At 37.2% G+C, this 25,285-nt stretch overlaps 1 protein-coding gene across 1 annotated transcript in view; it reads left to right on the top strand.

Moving 5' to 3' along the window:
* Positions 1 to 25,285, top strand: part of LOC144453903 (cyclic nucleotide-binding domain-containing protein 2-like) — a 102,039-nt gene that overhangs the window by 44,013 nt on the left and 32,741 nt on the right. Inside the window, exons 7-9 of the mRNA XM_078145259.1 lie at positions 4,677 to 4,757; positions 11,442 to 11,521; positions 20,240 to 20,310. Coding sequence (XP_078001385.1) covers positions 4,677 to 4,757; positions 11,442 to 11,521; positions 20,240 to 20,310 — 232 coding nt within the window. The remainder of the gene's footprint in view (positions 1 to 4,676; positions 4,758 to 11,441; positions 11,522 to 20,239; positions 20,311 to 25,285) is intronic.

Here is a 25,285-nt window from a genome sequence, read left to right as displayed (position 1 = left end):
CTAAAATACAATATAATATATAGTCTAAAGTACAATATACTATATACATCTATTAACATACAATAAGTATATAAATGTACTAAAGTACAATATACTATATACATGTACTAAACTACAATATAATATATAGATGTACTAAAGTACAATATACTATATACATCTATTAAAATTCAATAAGTATATAAATGTACTAAAGTACAATATACTATATACATGTACTAAACTACAATGTACTATATACATGTACTAAACTACACTATGCTACATACACACTAAATTTCAATATACTATATACATGTGCTAAAATACAATATAATATATACATGTACAAAACTGCAAAATACTATATAAATGTACTAAAATACAATATAATAAATAGATGTACTAAAATACAATATACTATATACATGTACTGAAGTACAATATACTGATAGCTGTACTAAAATACAATGTACTATATAAATATGTACTAAAATACAATGTACTATATAAATATGTACTAAAATACAATGTACTATATAAATATGTACTAAAATACAATGTACTATATAAATATGTACTAAAATACAATGTACTATATAAATATGTACTAAAATGCAATACACAATATGTATTTGTACAAAACTACAATATACTATATACTAAAATACAACAGTAATTAAATAAATATTATATAATAATCATAATTTTAATAATACTCGTGTTTATTTGAAAATTAACCACCCTACCTGGGGTAGCTTGTTTATGCTGGGTTCAAAATAGGGGGTCATTTTATGATCATATGTTGCCATGGTAACCAAAATCACCATAATATGTTAATCACTTTTCTAAAATTTGACATAAAACATTGAAAAAAAAATCAAATTTAGTGAAAAAACTTCCTTCTTTTTGGCAAGTATGTAGTGCATGTAGTGCTACCTGATGTAACATAAATTGTATAAAATTGAATAGCTGTTTCCATGGAAACATATGGAAGATGTGAAAATTGTGTTTTCGTTAAATACACATACATCTCATAAATAACATTATAAATATCTTTTTATTTGCACATTGGCCACACTACAAAGGGTAGTTTATCCTGCTGAGTTAAAAAAAAAAGTGGTCATTTAATGAACATTAATTGCCATGGTAACCAAAATAACCATATTATGAGGATTTTTGAAAAATTAGACAAAACACTTTTAAAAATTAAAATTTAGGATAAAGCATCTGTGATATCTGTTGTAACAAGGTTTCGTGATTTTGGAAATTATCTGTATCAAACTTATGCAATTCTAAAACGCTAAAATCACCAGAATAAATTGTAAATACCTAAAATACCAGCAGTCCTTGACGAGAATTCGATCTACACAACTTGGTTCAGTCTTTCATCACAAAATCTCCAAATGTGTACACATACATTTGAGTACAAGTTGACATAGGCGACTCGATACTGTATATCATTTGTATATGGATAGAAATTTAAATCCGACAAAGTTTTGAAGATCGTCTGCTGCTCTCCAACTGACATTGTAGTATTGTGACAGCTCGATGTGCATACATGCGTATGTACGTATTTCTGGGTCCCAAATTCAGATGATTATAGACACTGGATATCATTTATGTCATTGGGGACAATGGTAGCATCCATTGTTACAGGAATATTGATAAATTATCCAGACATTTTCAATCATGAGGCTTGCGAGGCATCCAGTGCGAGAAATATGGAGACTATTACACTGTGTGCACGAGGTGAATGACGTCACTAGAATGTAATACAATGTAGCTTTTCCATGAATCATGTGCGTTGCATTTTCGTATGTGTGTATGCAGTACATACATCACATACAAGTAAGATAGACAATGATAGAAACCAACTCACCAGCTTATTGTTTACATAACTTTGCCAACGACGAGGAATAATCATCATTAATTTACACGAAGTTGGGGTATTGCAAATACCTTTTCCAACATTTCATAGACGAATGTTTAATATGCAGTGTTTCTGGAGTGTCTGGTGACTGGCGCCTGTTACCAGCATGTTGTGGTGGTGACAGGTCTGAGATTTTCATGACATCAATTTGAGGAGTATTTCTATGAAAAATAAGCACTGGTTACCTTTGATAAATGGTTGCCTAAGTACACTGAATCCACAGAACTTTAAAGATGACAAAATCGCAAGCAAGCGTGAAACTGAGATGATGTAGGGAACGGTTATCTACGTCAAGGGAATTACATAACATATCCTGGCCGATACACGTATTTGACCTAAAACCTGTTCTGCATCTCTTTGTAACGTCATTATTGTTGTTGTAAAGATTCAGTTTGCTTCATCTACATTCCAGTATAGCATGACAAGTTGAGAACTACACATCTGTTTACTTGTAATACAGGTCGACGTCAACATGTGCGTTAGTAGGAGTACGTTAGACTGCGGTTAGTACCGTGCCTTGACCACATTTCCTATGGGGTTTCCTACCCCAACCCGAATTAGCACTTACGATTTTATGTACATTTCACCTGTTTCCATTTCAATCGTGCACAATGAACAAAGAAACACAACACACTAAAAATATACACACTATACTTGGCCATCACAATAATGACTTTTACTGATGCAACACACTTTTTGAAGGCCAGTAAGTATGTAATTTAAATGTAACTGGGTCCCCTGAGCAATTTAAGAGTTCCCCCGGGTGTGGTTCATGATCAAAGTGAAATCGAAAATTGTGTTTGAACTGATATAAAGAAGGCAAGTCAGCTTCATGATAATAATTGTATTTTTGGAACAATAATGTGTAGTCCGGAATTGTTTGTCTTGCTTTCAAGCACACTACCGAAAGTTGATTGCTTTTATTTTTATACATAACATGTACTATTGTCGCAATCAATGTAAAAAGACGCAATACTGATGTTACAATTCAGTGTTGCCATTGTTGTGACTACCTGGAAAATTACATGCATCGTGGCAAAAACAGGTTCATATGGGCACAGCACAGTATGGTGAATACGTCACGTTCCCACGTCAAAAATCAAAACAAAACAGATAAATGAATATTAAATAAATAAATAATTAAATCAATCAATCAATAATTAATAAAACACAAATTTGCACTGTAAGACATGCCTAGCCATAGTTCTCTTCAGCATGTTCAAATTTTATTTTATTTTACAAGACAAAAATAGTCATAGACGATATACGGCACACTGACACACTGTGTAAGCATGGGTTGAAAGATGATGAAACTGCTTTGTGTCACTGTGTAGATGGTAGTGAACCCAATCAATAGAAAATGAAATATTTTTTATAAAAAGTGAGTACGTAGTTTTCGACATAGATAGTAATCCGACACAATTTTCTGACGCCTTTGCTATTTGTGAGGCTAGCTAGCCACTTCGCTACAACACTATGAGTAATAAGCATAGACTGTACTGCGATGACACCTTATACGTCTACAGTCTAGATCAAAGGGGGCCTAGCGTACGTTCGATACTGATGTGGCCATGGAAAATCAGACTGCCATATTTATCTTTAAAGAAGGAAATCAAAGAGATGTAGCGACTTTGAAAACCATAGATTGTGAAGTACATACATGTACACAGAAAAACGGAGACTCAATCACAACCCATCCATGATCAGTGGACCCGCCCACATGTTATTACATTGCTTCGTGTGTTGTCTTATCGTGAAGCCCTTTCTCATCCGATCTCTGTAAGTTCAAGAGTACGTAAATATGAGAACATTTTCGATAAAAATTCAATAATTTGGAATTAGAATGTTCGATTTTGTTCATTTCAGTGACATTTTATATTTAGAAAGTAGTGTGCTGTAGGTCGACAACACGAGACAGGGTGTGTTTACATGTGAACATGACTCTGAATTCATATGGTATACGAGGTTCGACCAGCAGGGACGTATAAACTTCATCCTCTTTATTGTCATTATTATATAATATTAAACCACTTCACTTTTTATTTTCCTGACATGCAATTTTGAAATTACCTTTATTATATTTTAGACTCTCACAAATTGAATGCATAATTGAGTATGTAATGAAGTAATGAACTATATATATGTACTAAACTAAATTTACTATATACATGTACTAAAAGACGATATACTAATACATACACTAAAATACAATATACTATATACATTTACTGGACTACAATGTAATATATACATGTAGTTAATACAACATAATATATACATGTACTAAAATACAATATACTATACACATGTACTAAAAGACGATATACTATATACATATACTAAAATACAATATGCTATATATATATATATATATATATATATATATATATATATATATATATATGTACTGAAATACTATATACATGTCCTAAACTACAATATACTATATATACATCTGCTAAACTACAATATACTATATATGTGTACTATCTACAATATACTCTATGCATGTACTAAACTAAAATGCCATATACTGTTCGCTGACCATCACAGACATTGTTACACAAAATACAACCAATCATAACGTTTAATGACTTTGGACTGAAAATATTAGAAAAAAACGGTGTTGAAAAACGGCGACCTTTACGTGTAGGCGCATATATCCCATCGTCAACTGTAGTTAAACATGTAAATGTCTGCATTAACGTTTGAAAATTTGTATTTCATGTATAATAAGACTATTACTTCACATTGGTCATTTCAGCTGTTGTTAGTGAGTTCAATGTGGAGCAAGACAAGGTTCAGACTGTCGGTATCCTAAATAAAGGAGAGAGCTTTGGGGTAAGTGTGTGTTTGTGTTCACGTACTGTCGGTATCCTAAATAAAGGAGAGAGCTTTGGGGTAAGTGTGTGTTTGTGTTCACGTACTGTCGGTATCCTAAATAAAGGAGAGAGCTTTGGGGTAAGTGTGTGTTTGTGTTCACGTACTGTCGGTATCCTAAATAAAGGAGAGAGCTTTTGGGTAAGTGTGTGTTTGTGTTCACGTACTGTCGGTATCCTAAATAAAGGAGAGAGCTTTGGGGTAAGTGTGTGTTTGTGTTCACGTACTGTCGGTATCCTAAATAAAGGAGAGAGCTTTTGGGTAAGTGTGTGTTTGTGTTCACGTACTGTCGGTATCCTAAATAAAGGAGAGAGCTTTGGGGTAAGTGTGTGTTTGTATTCACGTACTGTCGGTACCCTAAATAAAGGAGAGAGCTTTGGGGTAAGTGTGTGTTTGTATTCAAGTATTGTCGGTATCCTAAATAAAGGAGAGAGCTTTGGGGTAAGTGTGTGTTTGTGTTCAAGTATTGTCGGTATCCTAAATAAAGGAGAGAGCTTTGGGGTAAGTGTGTGTTTGTGTTCACGTACTGTCGGTATCCTAAATAAAGGAGAGAGTTTTGGGGTAAGTGTGTGTTTGTGTTCACGTACTGTCGGTATCCTAAATAAAGGAGAGAGCTTTGGGGTAAGTGTGTGTTTGTGTTCACGTACTGTCGGTATCCTAAATAAAGGAGAGAGCTTTGGGGTAAGTGTGTGTTTGTGTTCACGTACTGTCGGTATCCTAAATAAAGGAGAGAGTTTTGGGGTAAGTGTGTGTTTGTATTCAAGTACTGTCAGTATCTTAAATAAAGGAGAGAGCTTTGGGGTAAGTGTGTGTTTGTATTCAAGTATTGTCGGTATCCTAAATAAAGGAGAGAGCTTTGGGGTAAGTGTGTGTTTGTATTCAAGTACTGTCAGTATCTTAAATAAAGGAGAGAGCTTTGGGGTAAGTGTGTGTTTGTATTCAAGTATTGTCGGTATCCTAAATAAAGGAGAGAGCTTTGGGGTAAGTGTGTGTTTGTGTTCACGTACTGTCGGTATCCTAAATAAAGGAGAGAGCTTTTGGGTAAGTGTGTGTTTGTGTTCACGTACTGTCGGTATCCTAAATAAAGGAGAGAGCTTTGGGGTAAGTGTGTGTTTGTATTCACGTACTGTCGGTACCCTAAATAAAGGAGAGAGCTTTGGGGTAAGTGTGTGTTTGTATTCAAGTATTGTCGGTATCCTAAATAAAGGAGAGAGCTTTGGGGTAAGTGTGTGTTTGTGTTCACGTACTGTCGGTATCCTAAATAAAGGAGAGAGCTTTGGGGTAAGTGTGTGTTTGTGTTCACGTACTGTCGGTATCCTAAATAAAGGAGAGAGCTTTGGGGTAAGTGTGTGTTTGTGTTCAAGTATTGTCGGTATCCTGAATAAAGGAGAGAGCTTTGGGGTAAGTGTGTGTTTGTATTCACGTACTGTCGGTATCCTAAATAAAGGAGAGAGTTTTGGGGTAAGTGTGTGTTTGTATTCACGTACTGTCGGTATCCTAAATAAAGGAGAGAGCTTTGGGGTAAGTGTGTGTTTGTATTCACGTACTGTCGGTATCCTAAATAAAGGAGAGAGCTTTGGGGTAAGTGTGTGTTTGTATTCACGTACTGTCGGTATCCTAAATAAAGGAGAGAGCTTTGGGGTAAGTGTGTGTTTGTATTCACGTACTGTCGGTATCCTAAATAAAGGAGAGAGCTTTGGGGTAAGTGTGTGTTTGTATTCACGTACTGTCGGTATCCTAAATAAAGGAGAGAGCTTTGGGGTAAGTGTGTGTTTGTATTCACGTACTGTCGGTATCCTAAATAAAGGAGAGAGTTTTGGGGTAAGTGTGTGTTTGTATTCACGTACTGTCGGTATCCTAAATAAAGGAGAGAGTTTTGGGGTAAGTGTGTGTTTGTGTTCACGTACTGTCGGTATCCTAAATAAAGGAGAGAGCTTTGGGGTAAGTGTGTGTTTGTGTTCACGTACTGTCGGTATCCTAAATAAAGGAGAGAGCTTTGGGGTAAGTGTGTGTTTGTGTTCACGTACTGTCGGTATCCTAAATAAAGGAGAGAGCTTTGGGGTAAGTGTGTGTTTGTGTTCACGTACTGTCGGTATCCTAAATAAAGGAGAGAGCTTTGGGGTAAGTGTGTGTTTGTGTTCAGATATTGTCGGTATCCTAAATAAAGGAGAGAGCTTTGGGGTAAGTGTGTGTTTGTGTTCACGTACTGTCGGTATCCTAAATAAAGGAGAGAGCTTAAATTGGGGTAAGTGTGTGTTTGTGTTCACGTACTGTCGGTATCCTAAATAAAGGAGAGAGCTTTGGGGTAAGTGTGTGTTTGTGTTCACGTACTGTCGGTATCCTAAATAAAGGAGAGAGTTTTGGGGTAAGTGTGTGTTTGTATTCAAGTACTGTCAGTATCTTAAATAAAGGAGAGAGCTTTGGGGTAAGTGTGTGTTTGTATTCAAGTATTGTCGGTATCCTAAATAAAGGAGAGAGCTTTGGGGTAAGTGTGTGTTTGTATTCACGTACTGTCAGTATCTTAAATAAAGGAGAGAGCTTTGGGGTAAGTGTGTGTTTGTATTCAAGTATTGTCGGTATCCTAAATAAAGGAGAGAGCTTTGGGGTAAGTGTGTGTTTGTGTTCACGTACTGTCGGTATCCTAAATAAAGGAGAGAGCTTTGGGGTAAGTGTGTGTTTGTGTTCACGTACTGTCGGTATCCTAAATAAAGGAGAGAGCTTTGGGGTAAGTGTGTGTTTGTGTTCACGTACTGTCGGTATCCTAAATAAAGGAGAGAGCTTTGGGGTAAGTGTGTGTTTGTATTCAAGTATTGTCGGTGTTGTCGAAGACGCTTGGACTAAGATAATGGAGGGTGGGGGAGAGTATAATGGTCAAAGGTTGTGGTAAATTGTAAAAAAATTCTCAGTAGCAACTCTCACTTCCAAAGGAAATGGTAATCATCCTTGATTTCATCTGAATCGCAAAATACACAAATTCGTTCACCTCTATAAATACCTTATCGTATGACTGTCTCAATACTCAAAAATGAGACTAATATCTAAAGCGTGCTATCATCGTCCTGTGGGTAGCAATTCTTACAGTTGTCAAGTACTTGTCATGTTGTAGTAATGACTTAAAATTCCTACATCTCTCTGATTTATCTAGCAGTAAGCCATACACTTAATAATAACATGACTTGCATCTACTAGCACAGTATCGAAAGTAGTATTTACATCACCTATTTCCTGCACTTGCAGAGTATCTTTTAAGTTACACAGGGCAACAATTTTTAACATCTGACATCCAAGTACGTCTTGAATTTATACTTGAATTCTTAATATTTAAAAAAAACCCACATCATTACACTTTCTAGGGTACCAGTAGTTTGGCATGGTAATCAATTTGGCCGAATATTTAAGAGAGTCATCAGTAATTACGAGGGGGGTTAGGGCTGAGCTGTAAAATGTAATCCTCCCCTACTCCTTTGTCTAAAATGTAATCCTCCCCTACTCCTTTGTCTAAAATGTAATCCTCCCCTACTCCTTTGTCTAAAATGTGATCCTCCCCTACTCCTTTGTCTAAAATGTGACCCTCCTCTACTCCTTTGTCTAAAATGTGATCCCCCAATCCCAAGTTCTAAAATCTGACCCTCCCCCATCTCAAAATGACAAATTCACTGATAGATGGATGGAAATTATGTGGACAGATTAAAGGGACAGTAGCTGTAACTTCTGATGTTTTTTCAGTATGTTTTGTTCTGTGTATCAACTACAGTTTTTAGTTTCTTGTTCTACTCCATAACGCACATTGAAACAGTCTTGTGTTTGGCAAACGCTTGTAAACACAGCCTGTATATGTACAAACTGATCATTATTTTTGACAAGTGAATTTTAGTCTGAACTAAAATTATCAACAATAGCAATGCACTTTACATATATACAGGCTGCGTTGACAAGCCAAATACTGGGTATTTCAACATGTTTTAAGGAGTAGAACGAGAAACTGTACTTGACACACAGAACAAAAGTATTGAAAAAAAGATCATCAAGTTACAGATACTGTTTAATGATTTGATTATACAAGACATATTTCTGCCATGTACAAATATCACCAAACTTACTGGTACATTATTCTTTTGTTTATAATTGATATCATGATTTCCATGTGGTACACACTCTCCCTGATCGAGTAACCTGTTATAACTCTGAAACCTCAGTACCACTTTGGGCATTGTTTTTTCTCATGAGGCAAGATATTGAAGCCAGTGACTGGTTTCAGTATGTATGTGATACAGGTCAATCTTTGCATGGAAATCGCGTATATGGCTCATATCCACATCTTGCGCTTGTATGGCAATGTATATGTATTTTAAAACAATGAGCAATGTGCATCTTGTCTTCTGTCAAATGACATCTTCCGAAACAGCCAAGCTACACAAGATGTCATTAGGACTTGTTGTTTGCATTAGCATGTAGAAAACAGTACGTAAATTGTAACTATATGCAGTTTAGCTAAATATGAGCCTTTATAGTTTGAAGGGATGTGTGTTGTTTCTCTCAGAATTGTAGACTTTTTTTTTTGAAATAGTGCAGAGTGCATTTTACAAGAGTTTTAGAATTTTATGTTCTCAATGTATAATAACAAGTACAATCCAGGCAGGTCATAAAATGAGTCAACGTAAAATGTGACCCTCCCCCTTGGACGGGTTTCTAAAATATGACCCTTCCCCCATCCCCCCCCCGACCCACCCCCTTCGTAATTACTGAAGGCTCCCTAATACACCTTTTCGCAGTATAGGAGAAAACAGGCCAAATGTTATCTGCGCCATTCTCCAAGAATGATTGAAAATAGCAATCAGTGAGAAAAATAACTTATTGCATATGTTCTGTTGTATTCCAACAATTGTCTGTAGGAACGACAATCTCAAAACTTTGCCCATACGGAAGGCATTCAGTTTAAATCTGGTAATTTACGGTTTTGACGCTTGAGGATTGCCATATTGATTGCTACTAATTGGAAGGAGACTACTCCAAAGGTGAAAACATTTGAAAATAAGACAGTATAGGAGGCCATTTAGAGGCATAAAATATCAAACTTATAATATATTTTTGTCATTATCGTTCTGTTATGACCTTTTTGTAGCATATTACACTATCTTTAATTGTATTTTTTGTAATGTTTCGGTGATTTGTTGATAACAACTGAAAATTTGAATGACCTTGAATTTTGACTATGACCTTGACATTCGATAAAAAAGATCATGTGTTCAATGAGTTGTCCGTCCCCTAAAACCCATGTACAGACTCTTCCGTCATATCTATAGCACTTTGAACCTTGAGATCTTCAGTATTGTCATATTGTTCATGTAATAAAGCATCTCCAAATAGGCTTTTACTGTATTTTCTCCTGAGTCATAACAAAGGGAAGGTTAATTTCAGTTAGTCATAACAAACTGAAAGACTATATTATTTGCTATTTTGTGACTGATTTTCAGCTTTAACAACTAAGCCTGATGTTAGTTATATAAAGCTAAAAATATAAAAAAAAGCCAGAGGTTTAATAAAATATAGAAAAAATACGATGAACTTGAATTTTGACTGACTTTGACCTTTGATCGGTAAGGTCATATGATCAATGTGTTGCCCGTTTATCCAAACATATATACACATACATTGATTATGATTATAGCACTTCTAGAGCCTGGGATATGATGTTTATTAATGTTTAGCATCTTTAAAAACAATTTCGCGGTTACCATGGAAACTGCCTCCTGTGAGTTTGCGCAAGAGAATCCAAAGTGTAAAAAACAGTTTTCTGATGGCCCAGATATTACTCTAACCAAATATGATATAAAAAATTGTACTTCAAACCATGTAAGGTAACTCTTGTTTTAAGCCACTTTGGACCTTGGCATCCTGACTTTAAGGGGAAAAGGACTAATAAAAAAAACTGTGTGGTTCCGGTTACATTTAATTTTAGAATAGGTAGAGTAGGTAGATTTTTTATTTTATTTTATTTTGTTATATTTTTTTTCATGTGTGAGTGTCTAGTTCAGTTTTTCCATTGTTTGAAAATGGTCTCTGTGTTGTTTATTTCATCCTATCAGATGTAAAGCCATTACAGATTGGAAGAACAGTTTTAGAGTGTCTTTTTAAGTTGATGGCAGTTTTCGCATCAACTATTTCTCATGAGACTTCAATTTTTTTGCGATTTTATCATTTTTTTTCTCGAATACGTAAAAAAGGTTTAAGGTTGCCATTGAAAAGCTGGGGGGGGGGGGGTTTAATCAGAACCAAACAATTATTTTTGTTTAGGCCTAAACACTATTGTGGGTTCTGTTATACACGCGCACAATCATCTACAAAGAATGAGCTGCGTGTCTATCATTGACAAATTACCTTGAAGTTTCAGTCTCTATACGATTCCCCATGTTACTATGTTCTAAAGTATGGTTTTAGCTAGGTCTATATGTATTTTTGATTATTTGCATACAACTCATCTCGATAAGGTCATCAGTCGTCAAACACAGTGTCTCCGTCAAATTCTCAATTAACTACCCAGATGTAGGATAATTGCCCATTTGCTTCGGTAGTTGCCAGGGCAACATTATCGGATCTTGTATACACTACTACTCTCACCATATCTACACCATTCATTTTATACAGGGAGAAGCAATCCTAACGTGTTCACATAGAGAATCAACAGTGATCGCATTAGAAAGAGTGGAACTCCTTTGCATAGATATCGACGTAAGTGTTGAATACTTAATGGTACTTGTAGTGTGTTATGGTATTTAGCAAATATCATATCGTGACTAAGGAGCAATTTAATATTTTACCCCGATTACCAATTTCGCACGTAATTTGCATTGTGGTTCATTTGTTGTGTATTTGCGGGTTTTTTTTGTTATGTGTCGGGTTGTGGTGAACTGTTTTGTATAAACCCATTTTGTATATTGCACTGTGTTGTTTTGTTCCATGTTTTTAAAGTCTTGTACTGTATTTCGCTGTCTTGTGTGATATAATTTTACATCGTGCTGATTCGGGTAGGTAGCCCTTTCACACATAGTCCCAAACCTGAATGGGTGTAAAAAGTGCCGTTGTGTTTATGTGTGAACATGTATTCGTCTACAGGGAACTCAGGCTCAGTTAGCTTTTGTTTGGAATTGTGCCTATATTGAAAACATACACTAACTAATTCTTGATATTGTCTAACAATCATTATTGTTGATACTGATTTGTGATTGATGTTTGGTGATGTATTTATTTATTTACTAATTAATTAATTAATTTATTTATTTATTTATTTATTTATTTATTTATTTATTTATTTATTTTTGTTTGTTTGTTTGTTTGTTTGTTTGTTTGTTTTCGTAAACAAAACTAACTGAGCCTGAGTTCCCTGTGATTTGTTTACATAAAGAGAGCATCGCTGGGATGACGCTTCCACCCCAGGTTAAGTGCCAGACATGAGAAGACCAGACAAGATGAGCACACTCCCTAAATTGTCAAACCAATTCGACAAATCCACTTCATCTCATTATCCTCAATATCTTGACACACTGTTCCCCATTTACTCATGTGAGTCTTGACACACTGTTCCCCATTTACTCCTGTGAGTCTTGACACACTGTTCCCCATTTACTCCTGTGAGTCTTGACACACTGTTTCCCATTTACTCCTGTGAGTCTTGACACACTGTTCCCCATTTACTCCCGTGAGTCTTGACACACTGTTCCCCATTTACTCCCGTGAGTCTTGACACACTGTTTCCCATTTACTCCTGTGAGTCTTGACACACTGTTTCCCATTTACTCCTGTGAGTCTTGACACACTGTTCCCCATTTACTCCTGTGAGTCTTGACACACTGTTTCCCATTTACTCCTGTAAGTCTTGACACACTGTTTCCCATTTACTCCCGTGAGTCTTGACACACTGTTCCCCAATTACTCCCGTGACTCTTGACACACTGTTCCCCATTTACTCCTGTGAGTCTTGACACACTGTTCCCCATTTACTCCCGTGAGTCTTGACACACTGTTCCCCAATTACTCCTGTGAGTCTTGACACACTGTTCCCCATTTACTCCTGTGAGTCTTGACACACTGTTCCCCATTTACTCCCGTGAGTCTTGACACACTGTTCCCCATTTACTCCCGTTAGACTTGACACACTGTTCCCCATTTACTCCCGTGAGTCTTGACACACTGTTTCCCATTTACTCCTGTAGTCTTGACACACTGTTCCCCATTTACTCCCGTTAGACTTGACACACTGTTCCCCATTTACTCCCGTGAGTCTTGACACACTGTTCCCCATTTACTCCCGTGAGTCTTGACACACTGTTCCCCATTTACTCCCGTGAGTCTTGACACACTGTTCCCCATTTACTCCTGTGAGTCTTGACACACTGTTCCCCATTTACTCCTGTGAGTCTTGACACACTGTTCCCCATTTACTCCCGTGAGTCTTGACACACTGTTCCCCATTTACTCCCGTGAGTCTTGACACACTGTTCCCCATTTACTCCTGTGAGTCTTGACACACTGTTCCCCATTTACTCCCGTGAGTCTTGACACACTGTTTCCCATTTACTCCTGTAGTCTTGACACACTGTTCCCCATTTACTCCTGTGAGTCTTGACACACTGTTCCCCATTTACTCCTGTGAGTCTTGACACACTGTTCCCCATTTACTCCCGTGAGTCTTGACACACTGTTCCCCATTTACTCCTGTGAGTCTTGACACACTGTTCCCCATTTACTCCCGTGAGTCTTGACACACTGTTTCCCATTTACTCCTGTGAGTCTTGACACACTGTTCCCCATTTACTCTCGTGAGTCTTGACACACTGTTCCCCATTTACTCCCGTGAGTCTTGACACACTGTTCCCCATTTACTCCTGTGAGTCTTGACACACTGTTCCCCATTTACTCTCGTGAGTCTTGACACACTGTTCCCCATTTACTCCTGTAGTCTTTACACTCTGTTCCCCATTTACTCCTGTAGTCTTTACACACTGTTCCCCATTTACTCCCGTGAGTCTTGACACACTGTTTCCCATTTACTCCTGTGAGTCTTGACACACTGTTCCCCAATTACTCCCGTGAGTCTTGACACACTGTTTCCCATTTACTCCTGTAGTCTTGACACACTGTTCCCCAATTACTCCCGTGACTCTTGACACACTGTTCCCCATTTACTCCTGTGAGTCTTGACACACTGTTCCCCATTTACTCCCGTGAGTCTTGACACACTGTTCCCCAATTACTCCTGTGAGTCTTGACACACTGTTCCCCATTTACTCCTGTGAGTCTTGACACACTGTTCCCCATTTACTCCCGTGAGTCTTGACACACTGTTCCCCATTTACTCCCGTTAGACTTGACACACTGTTCCCCATTTACTCCCGTGAGTCTTGACACACTGTTTCCCATTTACTCCTGTAGTCTTGACACACTGTTCCCCATTTACTCCCGTTAGACTTGACACACTGTTCCCCATTTACTCCCGTGAGTCTTGACACACTGTTCCCCATTTACTCCCGTGAGTCTTGACACACTGTTCCCCATTTACTCCTGTGAGTCTTGACACACTGTTCCCCATTTACTCCCGTGAGTCTTGACACACTGTTCCCCATTTACTCCCGTGAGTCTTGACACACTGTTCCCCATTTACTCCTGTGAGTCTTGACACACTGTTCCCCATTTACTCCCGTGAGTCTTGACACACTGTTTCCCATTTACTCCTGTAGTCTTGACACACTGTTCCCCATTTACTCCTGTGAGTCTTGACACACTGTTCCCCATTTACTCCTGTAGTCTTGACACACTGTTCCCCATTTACTCCCGTGAGTCTTGACACACTGTTCCCCATTTACTCCCGTGAGTCTTGACACACTGTTCCGCATTTACTCCCGTGAGTCTTGACACACTGTTTCCCATTTACTCCTGTGAGTCTTGACACACTGTTCCCCAATTACTCCTGTGAGTCTTGACACACTGTTCCCCATTTACTCCCGTGAGTCTTGACACACTGTTCCCCATTTACTCCCGTGAGTCTTGACACACTGTTCCCCATTTACTCCTGTGAGTCTTGACACACTGTTCCCAATTTACTCCCGTGAGTCTTGACACACTGTTTCCCATTTACTCCTGTGAGTCTTGACACACTGTTCCCCATTTACTCTCGTGAGTCTTGACACACTGTTCCCCATTTACTCCCGTGAGTCTTGACACACTGTTCCCCATTTACTCCTGTGAGTCTTGACACACTGTTCCCCATTTACTCTCGTGAGTCTTGACACACTGTTCCCCATTTACTCCTGTAGTCTTTACACTCTGTTCCCCATTTACTCCTGTAGTCTTTACACACTGTTCCCCATTTACTCCCGTGAGTCTTGACACACTGTTTCCCATTTACTCCTGTGAGTCTTGACACACTGTTCCCCAATTACTCCCGTGAGTCTTGACACACTGTTTCCCATTTACTCCTGTAGTCTTGACACACTGTTCCCCAATTACTCCCGTGAGTCTTGACACACTGTTCCCCATTTACTCCTGTGAGTCTTGACACACTGTTCCCCATTTACTCCTGTGAGTCTTGCCCTCGATCTCCTCATACCATGACCGACAATTGATTCACTGTCAGCGGCTGACCGATATGTTCTGATATTACGGGACAACAATGGCAGTGTTCAGATGTAGTAGCAGTGGGGTTTGCAACCGGTGGCAGCAGTTGATGTCAAACTCACAGAACAATGTAGAAGATACAATAATAACAAATGTATGAGTCAAAGTGAATTATGACTCTCCCCTAATTCCATTTTCTAACAAATGGTCCTCCTGAGAACAATTTGTAAAAAGTGAAGTTTGACCGATAGAATTTGCTATTCAAATGAGGTAATTGCTACATGCACTTCGAACATATGCTGAATACCAAGACATTTACAACGCATATTAAAAGACGTCGGCATTTTAAAACGAAACAGAGGTGAATGCGCTCGTAGGAAACGACACATTCGCCCTTGGGATGTAAACAATGATGTATATTTTACACATTTAACTTATCCCGAAGTTACAAAAACATCAGCAAAGAAGTACTTCAGCCGCCTTGAAATTTGCATTGGTGAATGTACGATCAATTAAAAACAAATGTCAAGTTTTCCGTGATCGGCACTGTAATGATTTGAATGGGGGCTGCTGTACTCAAACATTGATGGTATAACTCTATAAATCATACATCCTTTATACTCCGACATATTGTGAAGTTTAATAATCCCATAACTGTTATTCAAAACAAATGTTGATTAAAAAACGATGTTTGGGAAGTGATAGTTAGTGTATGTCTTACAGCATATATTAAATTACATCTCATCCATTTCCAGAACCTCCCCCTCGCTTTTATGAAAAAACAAAACAAAACACAAAACAAAAACAAAGCAACAACAACAACAACAACAACAATAACAACAACATCATCATCAACAACAACAACAACCAAGTAATACTTGAGCCAACTAACACCATTGTTGAGAAATTAAATCCACCACAATCCATCCCTGTTTTCGCCATCCTCTCCGGCCCCCACCGTGACCGCTGTATTTCTGACCACTCCCTTATACAAGGCCATATTGTTCAATGTTCTATGACATTCATACTTTGCTAACAACGCACTCTGACAATATAGAATTATACTAGAAAATAACTCGTACATGGTATGGATACACTGTTCGGTAAAACTTGTGTTTCAGTTTCTCAAGCAGCGAGTTATTTATCTTTGATAGGGTTAGAGGTTAAGATACTACAATGATCTGCTAGGCTAATTGTCAAAATATTTCATTTCAAGATCCAAAGTTAATTGAGATACTTGTACCATTTTGTTCATACAATTTTGATTTTTCTTCGGTCTCAAATGTAATCTCATCCCGAAAGTGTTAAATTCAATTGTATTAAATGAACGTTCAATAGCATATTAGCAGAAACTGTTAGGTGGTACAGAATAGGCAAACTTGAGTATAAACCAAATCTATCATAAGCTCTACTCATAATTAATAATCTCAGGGTCTAGTTCGATAATAGACCAGATGTAAACTGAGCGCCTGCCATAAGGGAACCACCAATTATTAAAATTAAACTTAAAAAACAGCTATGGTATAAACAAATTTGTGTTGCTGAGGAGAACTATGAACTTGGTATACACCATGATAATTTTTATTTCTGAACGATGTATACGTGTGAACCATGGTTAACCTCAAATGAATCTTTGAAGAGCATGAAGTGAACTGTAAGTTCATGTAATGTGTTCGATCTGGTAACGAAGCTGAAAAAAAAAGGTTTCAGTTTGAGTGAGATGAAATGGTGACATGGGTTCAGCAATGTGATGTATTTATGGTACATATTTTTTCTATAATTTAATGCAAATATCTATAATCTATAATTTAATGCAAATATTGGCATTTTTTTTTACATTTGTCGTTCATAGAAATTATGACAAATTTCGGCAGTTATTACAAATGTCGGTTGTACATGACTCCTGTGTGCCGGTTAATACCTATCATACACAGAAACATACACATGTGCAACCTAAACACATTAAAACTTTATTATGATCCACAAACCCGACACATAGTGTCTTTATTTTAACTGAAATGTTGGTCTGAGTCTTCCTACACCATGTTACATATTGTGCTTTAACTTAATTTGTAATAATTTTTGGCTCTGGCATTGATTTTCGTGTTCCTGAGACTCTAACGGAGTGCTATATATATATATATATATATATATATATATATATATATATATATATATATATATATATATATATATATATATATATATATATATATATATATATATATATATATATATATATTATGCTGGTTATTTTCCGGTTGCGGTTGACGTCAGAAATGCCGCACTATAAGGACAACAATTAGCTAAAACAACAAGTGAGCATATTACTGTCGGAGATAATCAACTATTTTGATCGACTATTTTAAGTCCACAATCTGAGAGGCTGGTTAGCTTCAAATCTACCTATGGTTCTTCGTGTTAACCAAGTCTGTAAGAGAGTCAATCATAGCTTATATTCAATCTCCGTCGTACTCGTAAATCTGAAAGCTCGTGAAACATTGGTCCATTCTCTAGTCAGTTCTCATCGCAAACTCCATATTGTATGGAATGCCACAAAATTTGTTAGACAGATTGCAGCGAGTATAAAATAATGCCTCACGAGTTGTAAAGGGTTTGAGAAAGTATGATGTAATAACAATCTCTCATTGAGCTTGTTTATTTATTTGCTTATTTACTTACTTATTTGTTTATTTATTGTATTTATTTATTTATTTAATTATTCATTTATTTATTTGTTTATTTATTTATTTCTTTATTTAGTTTATTTATTTGAGACATCTACAGGATTACCCCATTTACAGACACTCAGAAATTGGACAAAACTATAATACATTAAATATTTACAAAAACAACTGATACAAAATAAAAAATAAAATAAAAATAAATAAATTACCGAAAATTCCGTTAAATTCACAAAATCAACTATTTCATTTAGGACATCTTTTCTAAAATTACTAAGACTGGAAAATATGTCAGCGTTTGGCAAGGTATTGATAAAACTGAAGGTCCTAGGTAAAAACGAATTTTTCTTTGAGTAGTATTGAATCGGGCCACTTTAAAAGTGTAGTGGGAACGGTAATTCCTGGAGGGAACATGAAACGGTACATTGGCAACAATATACATTGAGTTAAAAGAGCCATTTTAACATTTATATCAAAAAACTACATCCAGCAATTTCCTACGAGATTGAGGCTTTGAATATTAAAATACTGACAAAGATTACAGTAATCCTTTACCATGGGACAATTTTCCAAAATGAAGGTAGTTGAGAAATTTATGCTGGACTTTTTCAATTTTAGTTATTAAATAGACAATCCTCTAGTTGACTCCGTACAAGCGATTTATATCTATTAGACTGATGATACAAGAACTGTCCTGGAAATACTTGCAGGTACGCTTATCAGACCAACTAGCTAGCTTGTAAGCCCTTTTGACGATGTCCTGAATAATATATCTCCCAGCTTAAATTAGTTTAGAAGACAACGCCGTGATCTTTGAATTGGTTTACACGGTCGACTTTGATGCCGTTCATCGTATATTAATGAGAGATGACAGTTTTCTTCCTACTGAATGTAATCACATTGCATTGCTTCAAATTAAGTTTGAGGTGCCACAGTTTGGACCATTCAGAAACGTAATTAAGATCATTGTGTAGTCTAAAACAGTCTAGATCATTAAAATTTGTCTTAAAGGTCTTGGAGTCGTCTACATACAGCGAACACTCAGACGACTTAAAAACGTTGGGAAAATAGTTAATATACATACTAAAAAAGAAGCGGGCCCAAGATGGAACCAATGACAACACGCTGTTGTCGATTATCTAAATAAGAATGAAACTATTCGAGAAGGCATCCACTAATACCATAGGATTTCAACATGTGAATGAGAAGTAGATGGTTAACAATCAAATGCTTTCTAATAATCAAGGTACAGTGAATCTACTTGTCTGCCCTTATCGAGTTCACTGTTTATAAAGTCAGTGTATTCCACGAGATTCGTGGTAGTTGATCGCCCCTTGAGAAATCCATGTTGGCAAGAACTAATGGAACTCTGAACATGCGCATATACTGTTTGGAATACGACCTTTTCAAAAACTTTGCTGACTAATGACAATAGGACGATGATTGGTGACATCTGATCGCAGCCCTGACTTAAAGACAGGAACAACATGTGCCTTTTTGAGAAATGGTGGAAAAACTCCAGAATTTAAAGATTTGTTAGAAAGGATTGTCTGATGATATACATAATTGAGATGCACATTTGTAAAGTATTACACGAAATATTCCATCAAGCCCACCTTTGTACATGTATATCCAGCGTTTGTTCACACATACCAACAATTCTCATTACAATTTGCGTAATGACTGTAATCAAAATCTTAAAAGCTTGTTGTACCTCGATCACATAATACACTAAATGACAGAGCGCTTACCATTTGCGGACCAAAGCTATGGAACTCAATTCCTAGAAAACTAAAGCTGATCACTGATGTTGAACGTTTCAAAGGTGAACTGAAACACATCTGTTTAAACTATTATTGTAAACTGCATCGATATATTACCATGTGTGTTTTACTAAGTTGTCATTTTAGCCTTTTCGTAATTATTGTAACTAGTAGCTCTATTTGTTTGATTGTTTTACCATGCTTTTAAATCTATTGTATGTACAACGCTTTCGAATATAAATGAATATGCACTTTAGAAAATAAATACACTTTAAACTTTAAACTTTAAACTTTTAAATTACTGAAGGCTTCCTCTTTCACTTCGACAGTGTCATCTTTGCAGTATCATTGTCATATTATATTTCTCTCTTGTATTTACTGAATTTCAGGATTATACCGAAATTTTCATGTCTGGCGGTCTTGAAACTTTGAGTCGGGGTGAAAATATTGAATTTTTAAGGTAAGTCAATATACCACATATCCATGTATGCACACTCCCTCCCCGCAAGAAAATTTGAAAGTGACAGACATTTCCTTCGTCAAAGTACACTCGTCATATAAACAAAAGTTGAATCGTAAAATGAAAGTACTACCGATGAGGGCGCTGCATAGCATTAATCTGACTCTGATACATAGATCTAGTTTCAATCGAGGTCTGATCTTGTCTATTGAAGTTGTGCTAGCTGCAAATGGGATAATTTTTTCATCACGTAACCAACTTTTTGTTCACTAATAATTGTCACTTACCGATAAAACGACATTGTCTCTGTTAATTAGTGGTCAATATTGTCCGTAGGTGATGTAGTGACAAGTGGTCAATATTATCCGTAGGTGATGTAGTGACTAGTGGTCAATATTATCCGTAGGTGATGTAGTGACAAGTGGTCAATATTATCCGTAGGTGATGTAGTGACTAGTGGTCAATACTATCCGTAGGTGATGTAGTGACTAGAGGTCAATATTATCCGTATGTGATGTAGTGACTAGTCGTCAATATTATCCGTAGGTGATGTAGTGACTAGTGGTCAATATTATCCGTAGGTGATGTAGTGACAAGTGGTCAATATTATCCGTAGGTGATGTAGTGACAAGTGGTCAATATTATCCGTAGGTGATGTAGTGACTAGTGGTCAATATTATCCGTAGGTGATGTAGTGACTAGTGGTCAATATTATCCGTAGGTGATGTAGTGACAAGTGGTCAATATTATCCGTAGGTGATGTAGTGACTACTGGTCAATATTATCCGTAGGTGATGTAGTGACTAGTGGTCAATATTATCCGTAGGTGATGTAGTGACTAGTGGTCAATATTATCCGTAGGTGATGTAGTGACAAGTGGTCAATATTATCCGTAGGTGATGTAGTGACTAGTGGTCAATATTATCCGTATGTGATGTAGTGACTAGTGGTCAATATTATCCGTAGGTGATGTAGTGACTAGTGGTCAATATTATCCGTAGGTGATGTAGTGACAAGTGGTCAATACTATCCGTAGGTGATGTAGTGACTACTGGTCAATATTATCCGTAGGTGATGTAGTGACAAGTGGTCAATATTATCCGTAGGTGATATAGTGACAAGTGGTCAATATTATCCGTAGGTGATGTAGTGACTAGTGGTCAATATTATCCGTAGGTGATGTAGTGACTAGTGGTAAATATTATCCGTAGGTGATGTAGTGACAAGGGGTCAATATTATCCGTAGGTAATGTAGTGACTAGTGGTCAATATTATCCGTAGGTGATGTAGTGACTAGTGGTCAATATTATCCGTATGTGATGTAGTGACTAGTGGTCAATATTATCCGTAGGTGATGTAGTGACTAGTGGTCAATATTATCCGTAGGTGATGTAGTGACAAGTGGTCAATATTATCCGTAGGTGATGTAGTGACTAGTGGTCAATATTATCCGTAGGTGATGTAGTGACTAGTGGTCAATATTATCCGTAGGTGATGTAGTGACAAGTGGTCAATATTATCCGTAGGTGATGTAGTGACTAGTGGTCAATACTATCCGTAGGTGATGTAGTGACTAGTGGTCAATATTATCCGTAGGTGATGTAGTGACAAGTGGTCAATATTATCCGTAGGTGATGTAGTGACAAGTGGTCAATATTATCCGTATGTGATGTAGTGACAAGTGGTCAATATTATCCGTATGTGATGTAGTGACAAGTGGTCAATATTATCCGCAGGTGATGTAGTGACAAGTGGTCAATATTATCCGTAGGTGATGTAGTGACAAGTGGTCAATATTATCCGTAGGTGATGTAGTGACTAGTGGTCAATATTATCCGTATGTGATGTAGTGACAAGTGGTCAATATTATCCGTAGGTGATGTAGTGACAAGTGGTCAATATTATCCGTAGGTGATGTAGTGACTAGTGGTCAATATTATCCGTAGGTGATGTAGTGACAAGTGGTCAATATTATCCGTAGGTGATGTAGTGACTAGTGGTCAATATTATCCGTATGTGATGTAGTGACTAGTGGTCAATATTATCCGTAGGTGATGTAGTGACTAGTGGTCAATATTATCCGTAGGTGATGCAGTGACAAGTGGTCAATACTATCCGTAGGTGATGTAGTGACTACTGGTCAATATTATCCGTAGGTGATGTAGTGACAAGTGGTCAATATTATCCGTAGGTGATGTAGTGACTAGTGGTCAATATTATCCGTAGGTGATATAGTGACAAGTGGTCAATATTATCCGTAGGTGATGTAGTGACTAGTGGTAAATATTATCCGTAGGTGATGTAGTGACAAGGGGTCAATATTATCCGTAGGTAATGTAGTGACTAGTGGTCAATATTATCCGTAGGTGATGTAGTGACTAGTGGTCAATATTATCCGTATGTGATGTAGTGACTAGTGGTCAATACTATCCGTAGGTGATGTAGTGACTAGTGGTCAATATTATCCGTAGGTGATGTAGTGACAAGTGGTCAATATTATCCGTAGGTGATGTAGTGACTAGTGGTCAATATTATCCGTAGGTGATGAAGTGACTAGTGGTCAATATTATCCGTAGGTGATGTAGTGACTAGTGGTCAATATTATCCGTAGGTGATGTAGTGACTAGTGGTCAATATTATCCGTAGGTGATGTAGTGACAAGTGGTCAATATTATCCGTAGGTGATGTAGTGACTAGTGGTCAATACTATCCGTAGGTGATGTAGTGACTAGTGGTCAATATTATCCGTAGGTGATGTAGTGACAAGTGGTCAATATTATCCGTAGGTGATGTAGTGACAAGTGGTCAATATTATCCGTAGGTGATGTAGTGACAAGTGGTCAATATTATCCGTATGTGATGTAGTGACAAGTGGTCAATATTATCCGTATGTGATGTAGTGACAAGTGGTCAATATTATCCGTAGGTGATGTAGTGACAAGTGGTCAATATTATCCGTAGGTGATGTAGTGACTAGTGGTCAATACTATCCGTAGGTGATGTAGTGACTAGTGGTCAATATTATCCGTAGGTGATGTAGTGACAAGTGGTCAATATTATCCGTAGGTGATGTAGTGACTAGTGGTCAATATTATCCGTAGGTGATGGAGTGACTAGTGGTCAATATTATCCGTAGGTGATGTAGTGACTAGTGGTCAATATTATCCGTAGGTGATGTAGTGACTAGTGGTCAATATTATCCGTAGGTGATGTAGTGACAAGTGGTCAATATTATCCGTAGGTGATGTAGTGACTAGTGGTCAATATTATCCGTAGGTGATGTAGTGACAAGTGGTCAATATTATCCGTAGGTGATGTAGTGACAAGTGGTCAATATTATCCGTATGTGATGTAGTGACAAGTGGTCAATATTATCCGTATGTGATGTAGTGACAAGTGGTCAATATTATCCGCAGGTGATGTAGTGACAAGTGGTCAATATTATCCGTAGGTGATGTAGTGACAAGTGGTCAATATTATCCGTAGGTGATGTAGTGACTAGTGGTCAATATTATCCGTATGTGATGTAGTGACAAGTGGTCAATATTATCCGTAGGTGATGTAGTGACAAGTGGTCAATATTATCCATAGGTGATGTAGTGACAAGTGGTCAATATTATCCGTAGGTGATGTAGTGACTAGTGGTCAATACTATCCGTAGGTGATGTAGTGACTAGTGGTCAATATTATCCGTAGGTGATGTAGTGACAAGTGGTCAATATTATCCGTAGGTGATGTAGTGACTAGTGGTCAATATTATCCGTAGGTGATGAAGTGACTAGTGGTCAATATTATCCGTAGGTGATGTAGTGACTAGTGGTCAATATTATCCGTAGGTGATGTAGTGACTAGTGGTCAATATTATCCGTAGGTGATGTAGTGACAAGTGGTCAATATTATCCGTAGGTGATGTAGTGACTAGTGGTCAATATTATCCGTAGGTGATGTAGTGACAAGTGGTCAATATTATCCGTAGGTGATGTAGTGACAAGTGGTCAATATTATCCGTATGTGATGTAGTGACAAGTGGTCAATATTATCCGTAGGTGATGTAGTGACAAGTGGTCAATATTATCCGCAGGTGATGTAGTGACAAGTGGTCAATATTATCCGTAGGTGATGTAGTGACAAGTGGTCAATATTATCCGTAGGTGATGTAGTGACTAGTGGTCAATATTATCCGTATGTGATGTAGTGACAAGTGGTCAATATTATCCGTAGGTGATGTAGTGACAAGTGGTCAATATTATCCGTAGGTGATGTAGTGACTAGTGGTCAATATTATCCGTAGGTGATGTAGTGACTAGTGGTCAATACTATCCGTAGGTGATGTAGTGACTAGTGGTCAATATTATCCGTATGTGATGTAGTGACAAGTGGTCAATATTATCCGTAGGTGATGTAGTGACAAGTGGTCAATACTATCCGTAGGTGATGAAGTGACTAGTGGTCAATATTATCCGTATGTGATGTAGTGACTAGTGGTAAATATTATCCGTAGGTGATGTAGTGACTAGTGGTCAATATTATCCGTAGGTGATGTAGTGACAAGTGGTCAATATTATCCGTAGGTGATGTAGTGACTAGTGGTAAATATTATCCGTAGGTGATGTAGTGACAAGTGGTCAATATTATCCGTAGGTGATGTAGTGACTAGTGGTAAATATTATCCGTAGGTGATGTAGTGACTAGTGGTTAATATTATCCGTAGGTGATGTAGTGACAAGTGGTCAATATTATCCGTAGGTGATGTAGTGACAAGTGGTTAATATTATCCGTAGGTGATGTAGTGACTAGTGGTAAATATTATCCGTAGGTGATGTAGTGACTAGTGGTCAATATTATCCGTAGGTGATGTAGTGACTAGTGGTCAATATTATCCGTAGGTGATGTAGTGACAAGTGGTCAATATTATCCGCAGGTGATGTAGTGACTAGTGGTCAATACTATCCGTAGGTGATGTAGTGACTAGTGG

This window comes from Glandiceps talaboti, chromosome 1 (genome assembly GCF_964340395.1).
Source record: "Glandiceps talaboti chromosome 1, keGlaTala1.1, whole genome shotgun sequence".
Lineage (NCBI taxonomy): Eukaryota > Metazoa > Hemichordata > Enteropneusta > Spengelidae > Glandiceps > Glandiceps talaboti.
Note: the sequence above shows the minus strand (reverse complement) of the source record. Positions and strands in the feature narration are given on the sequence as shown.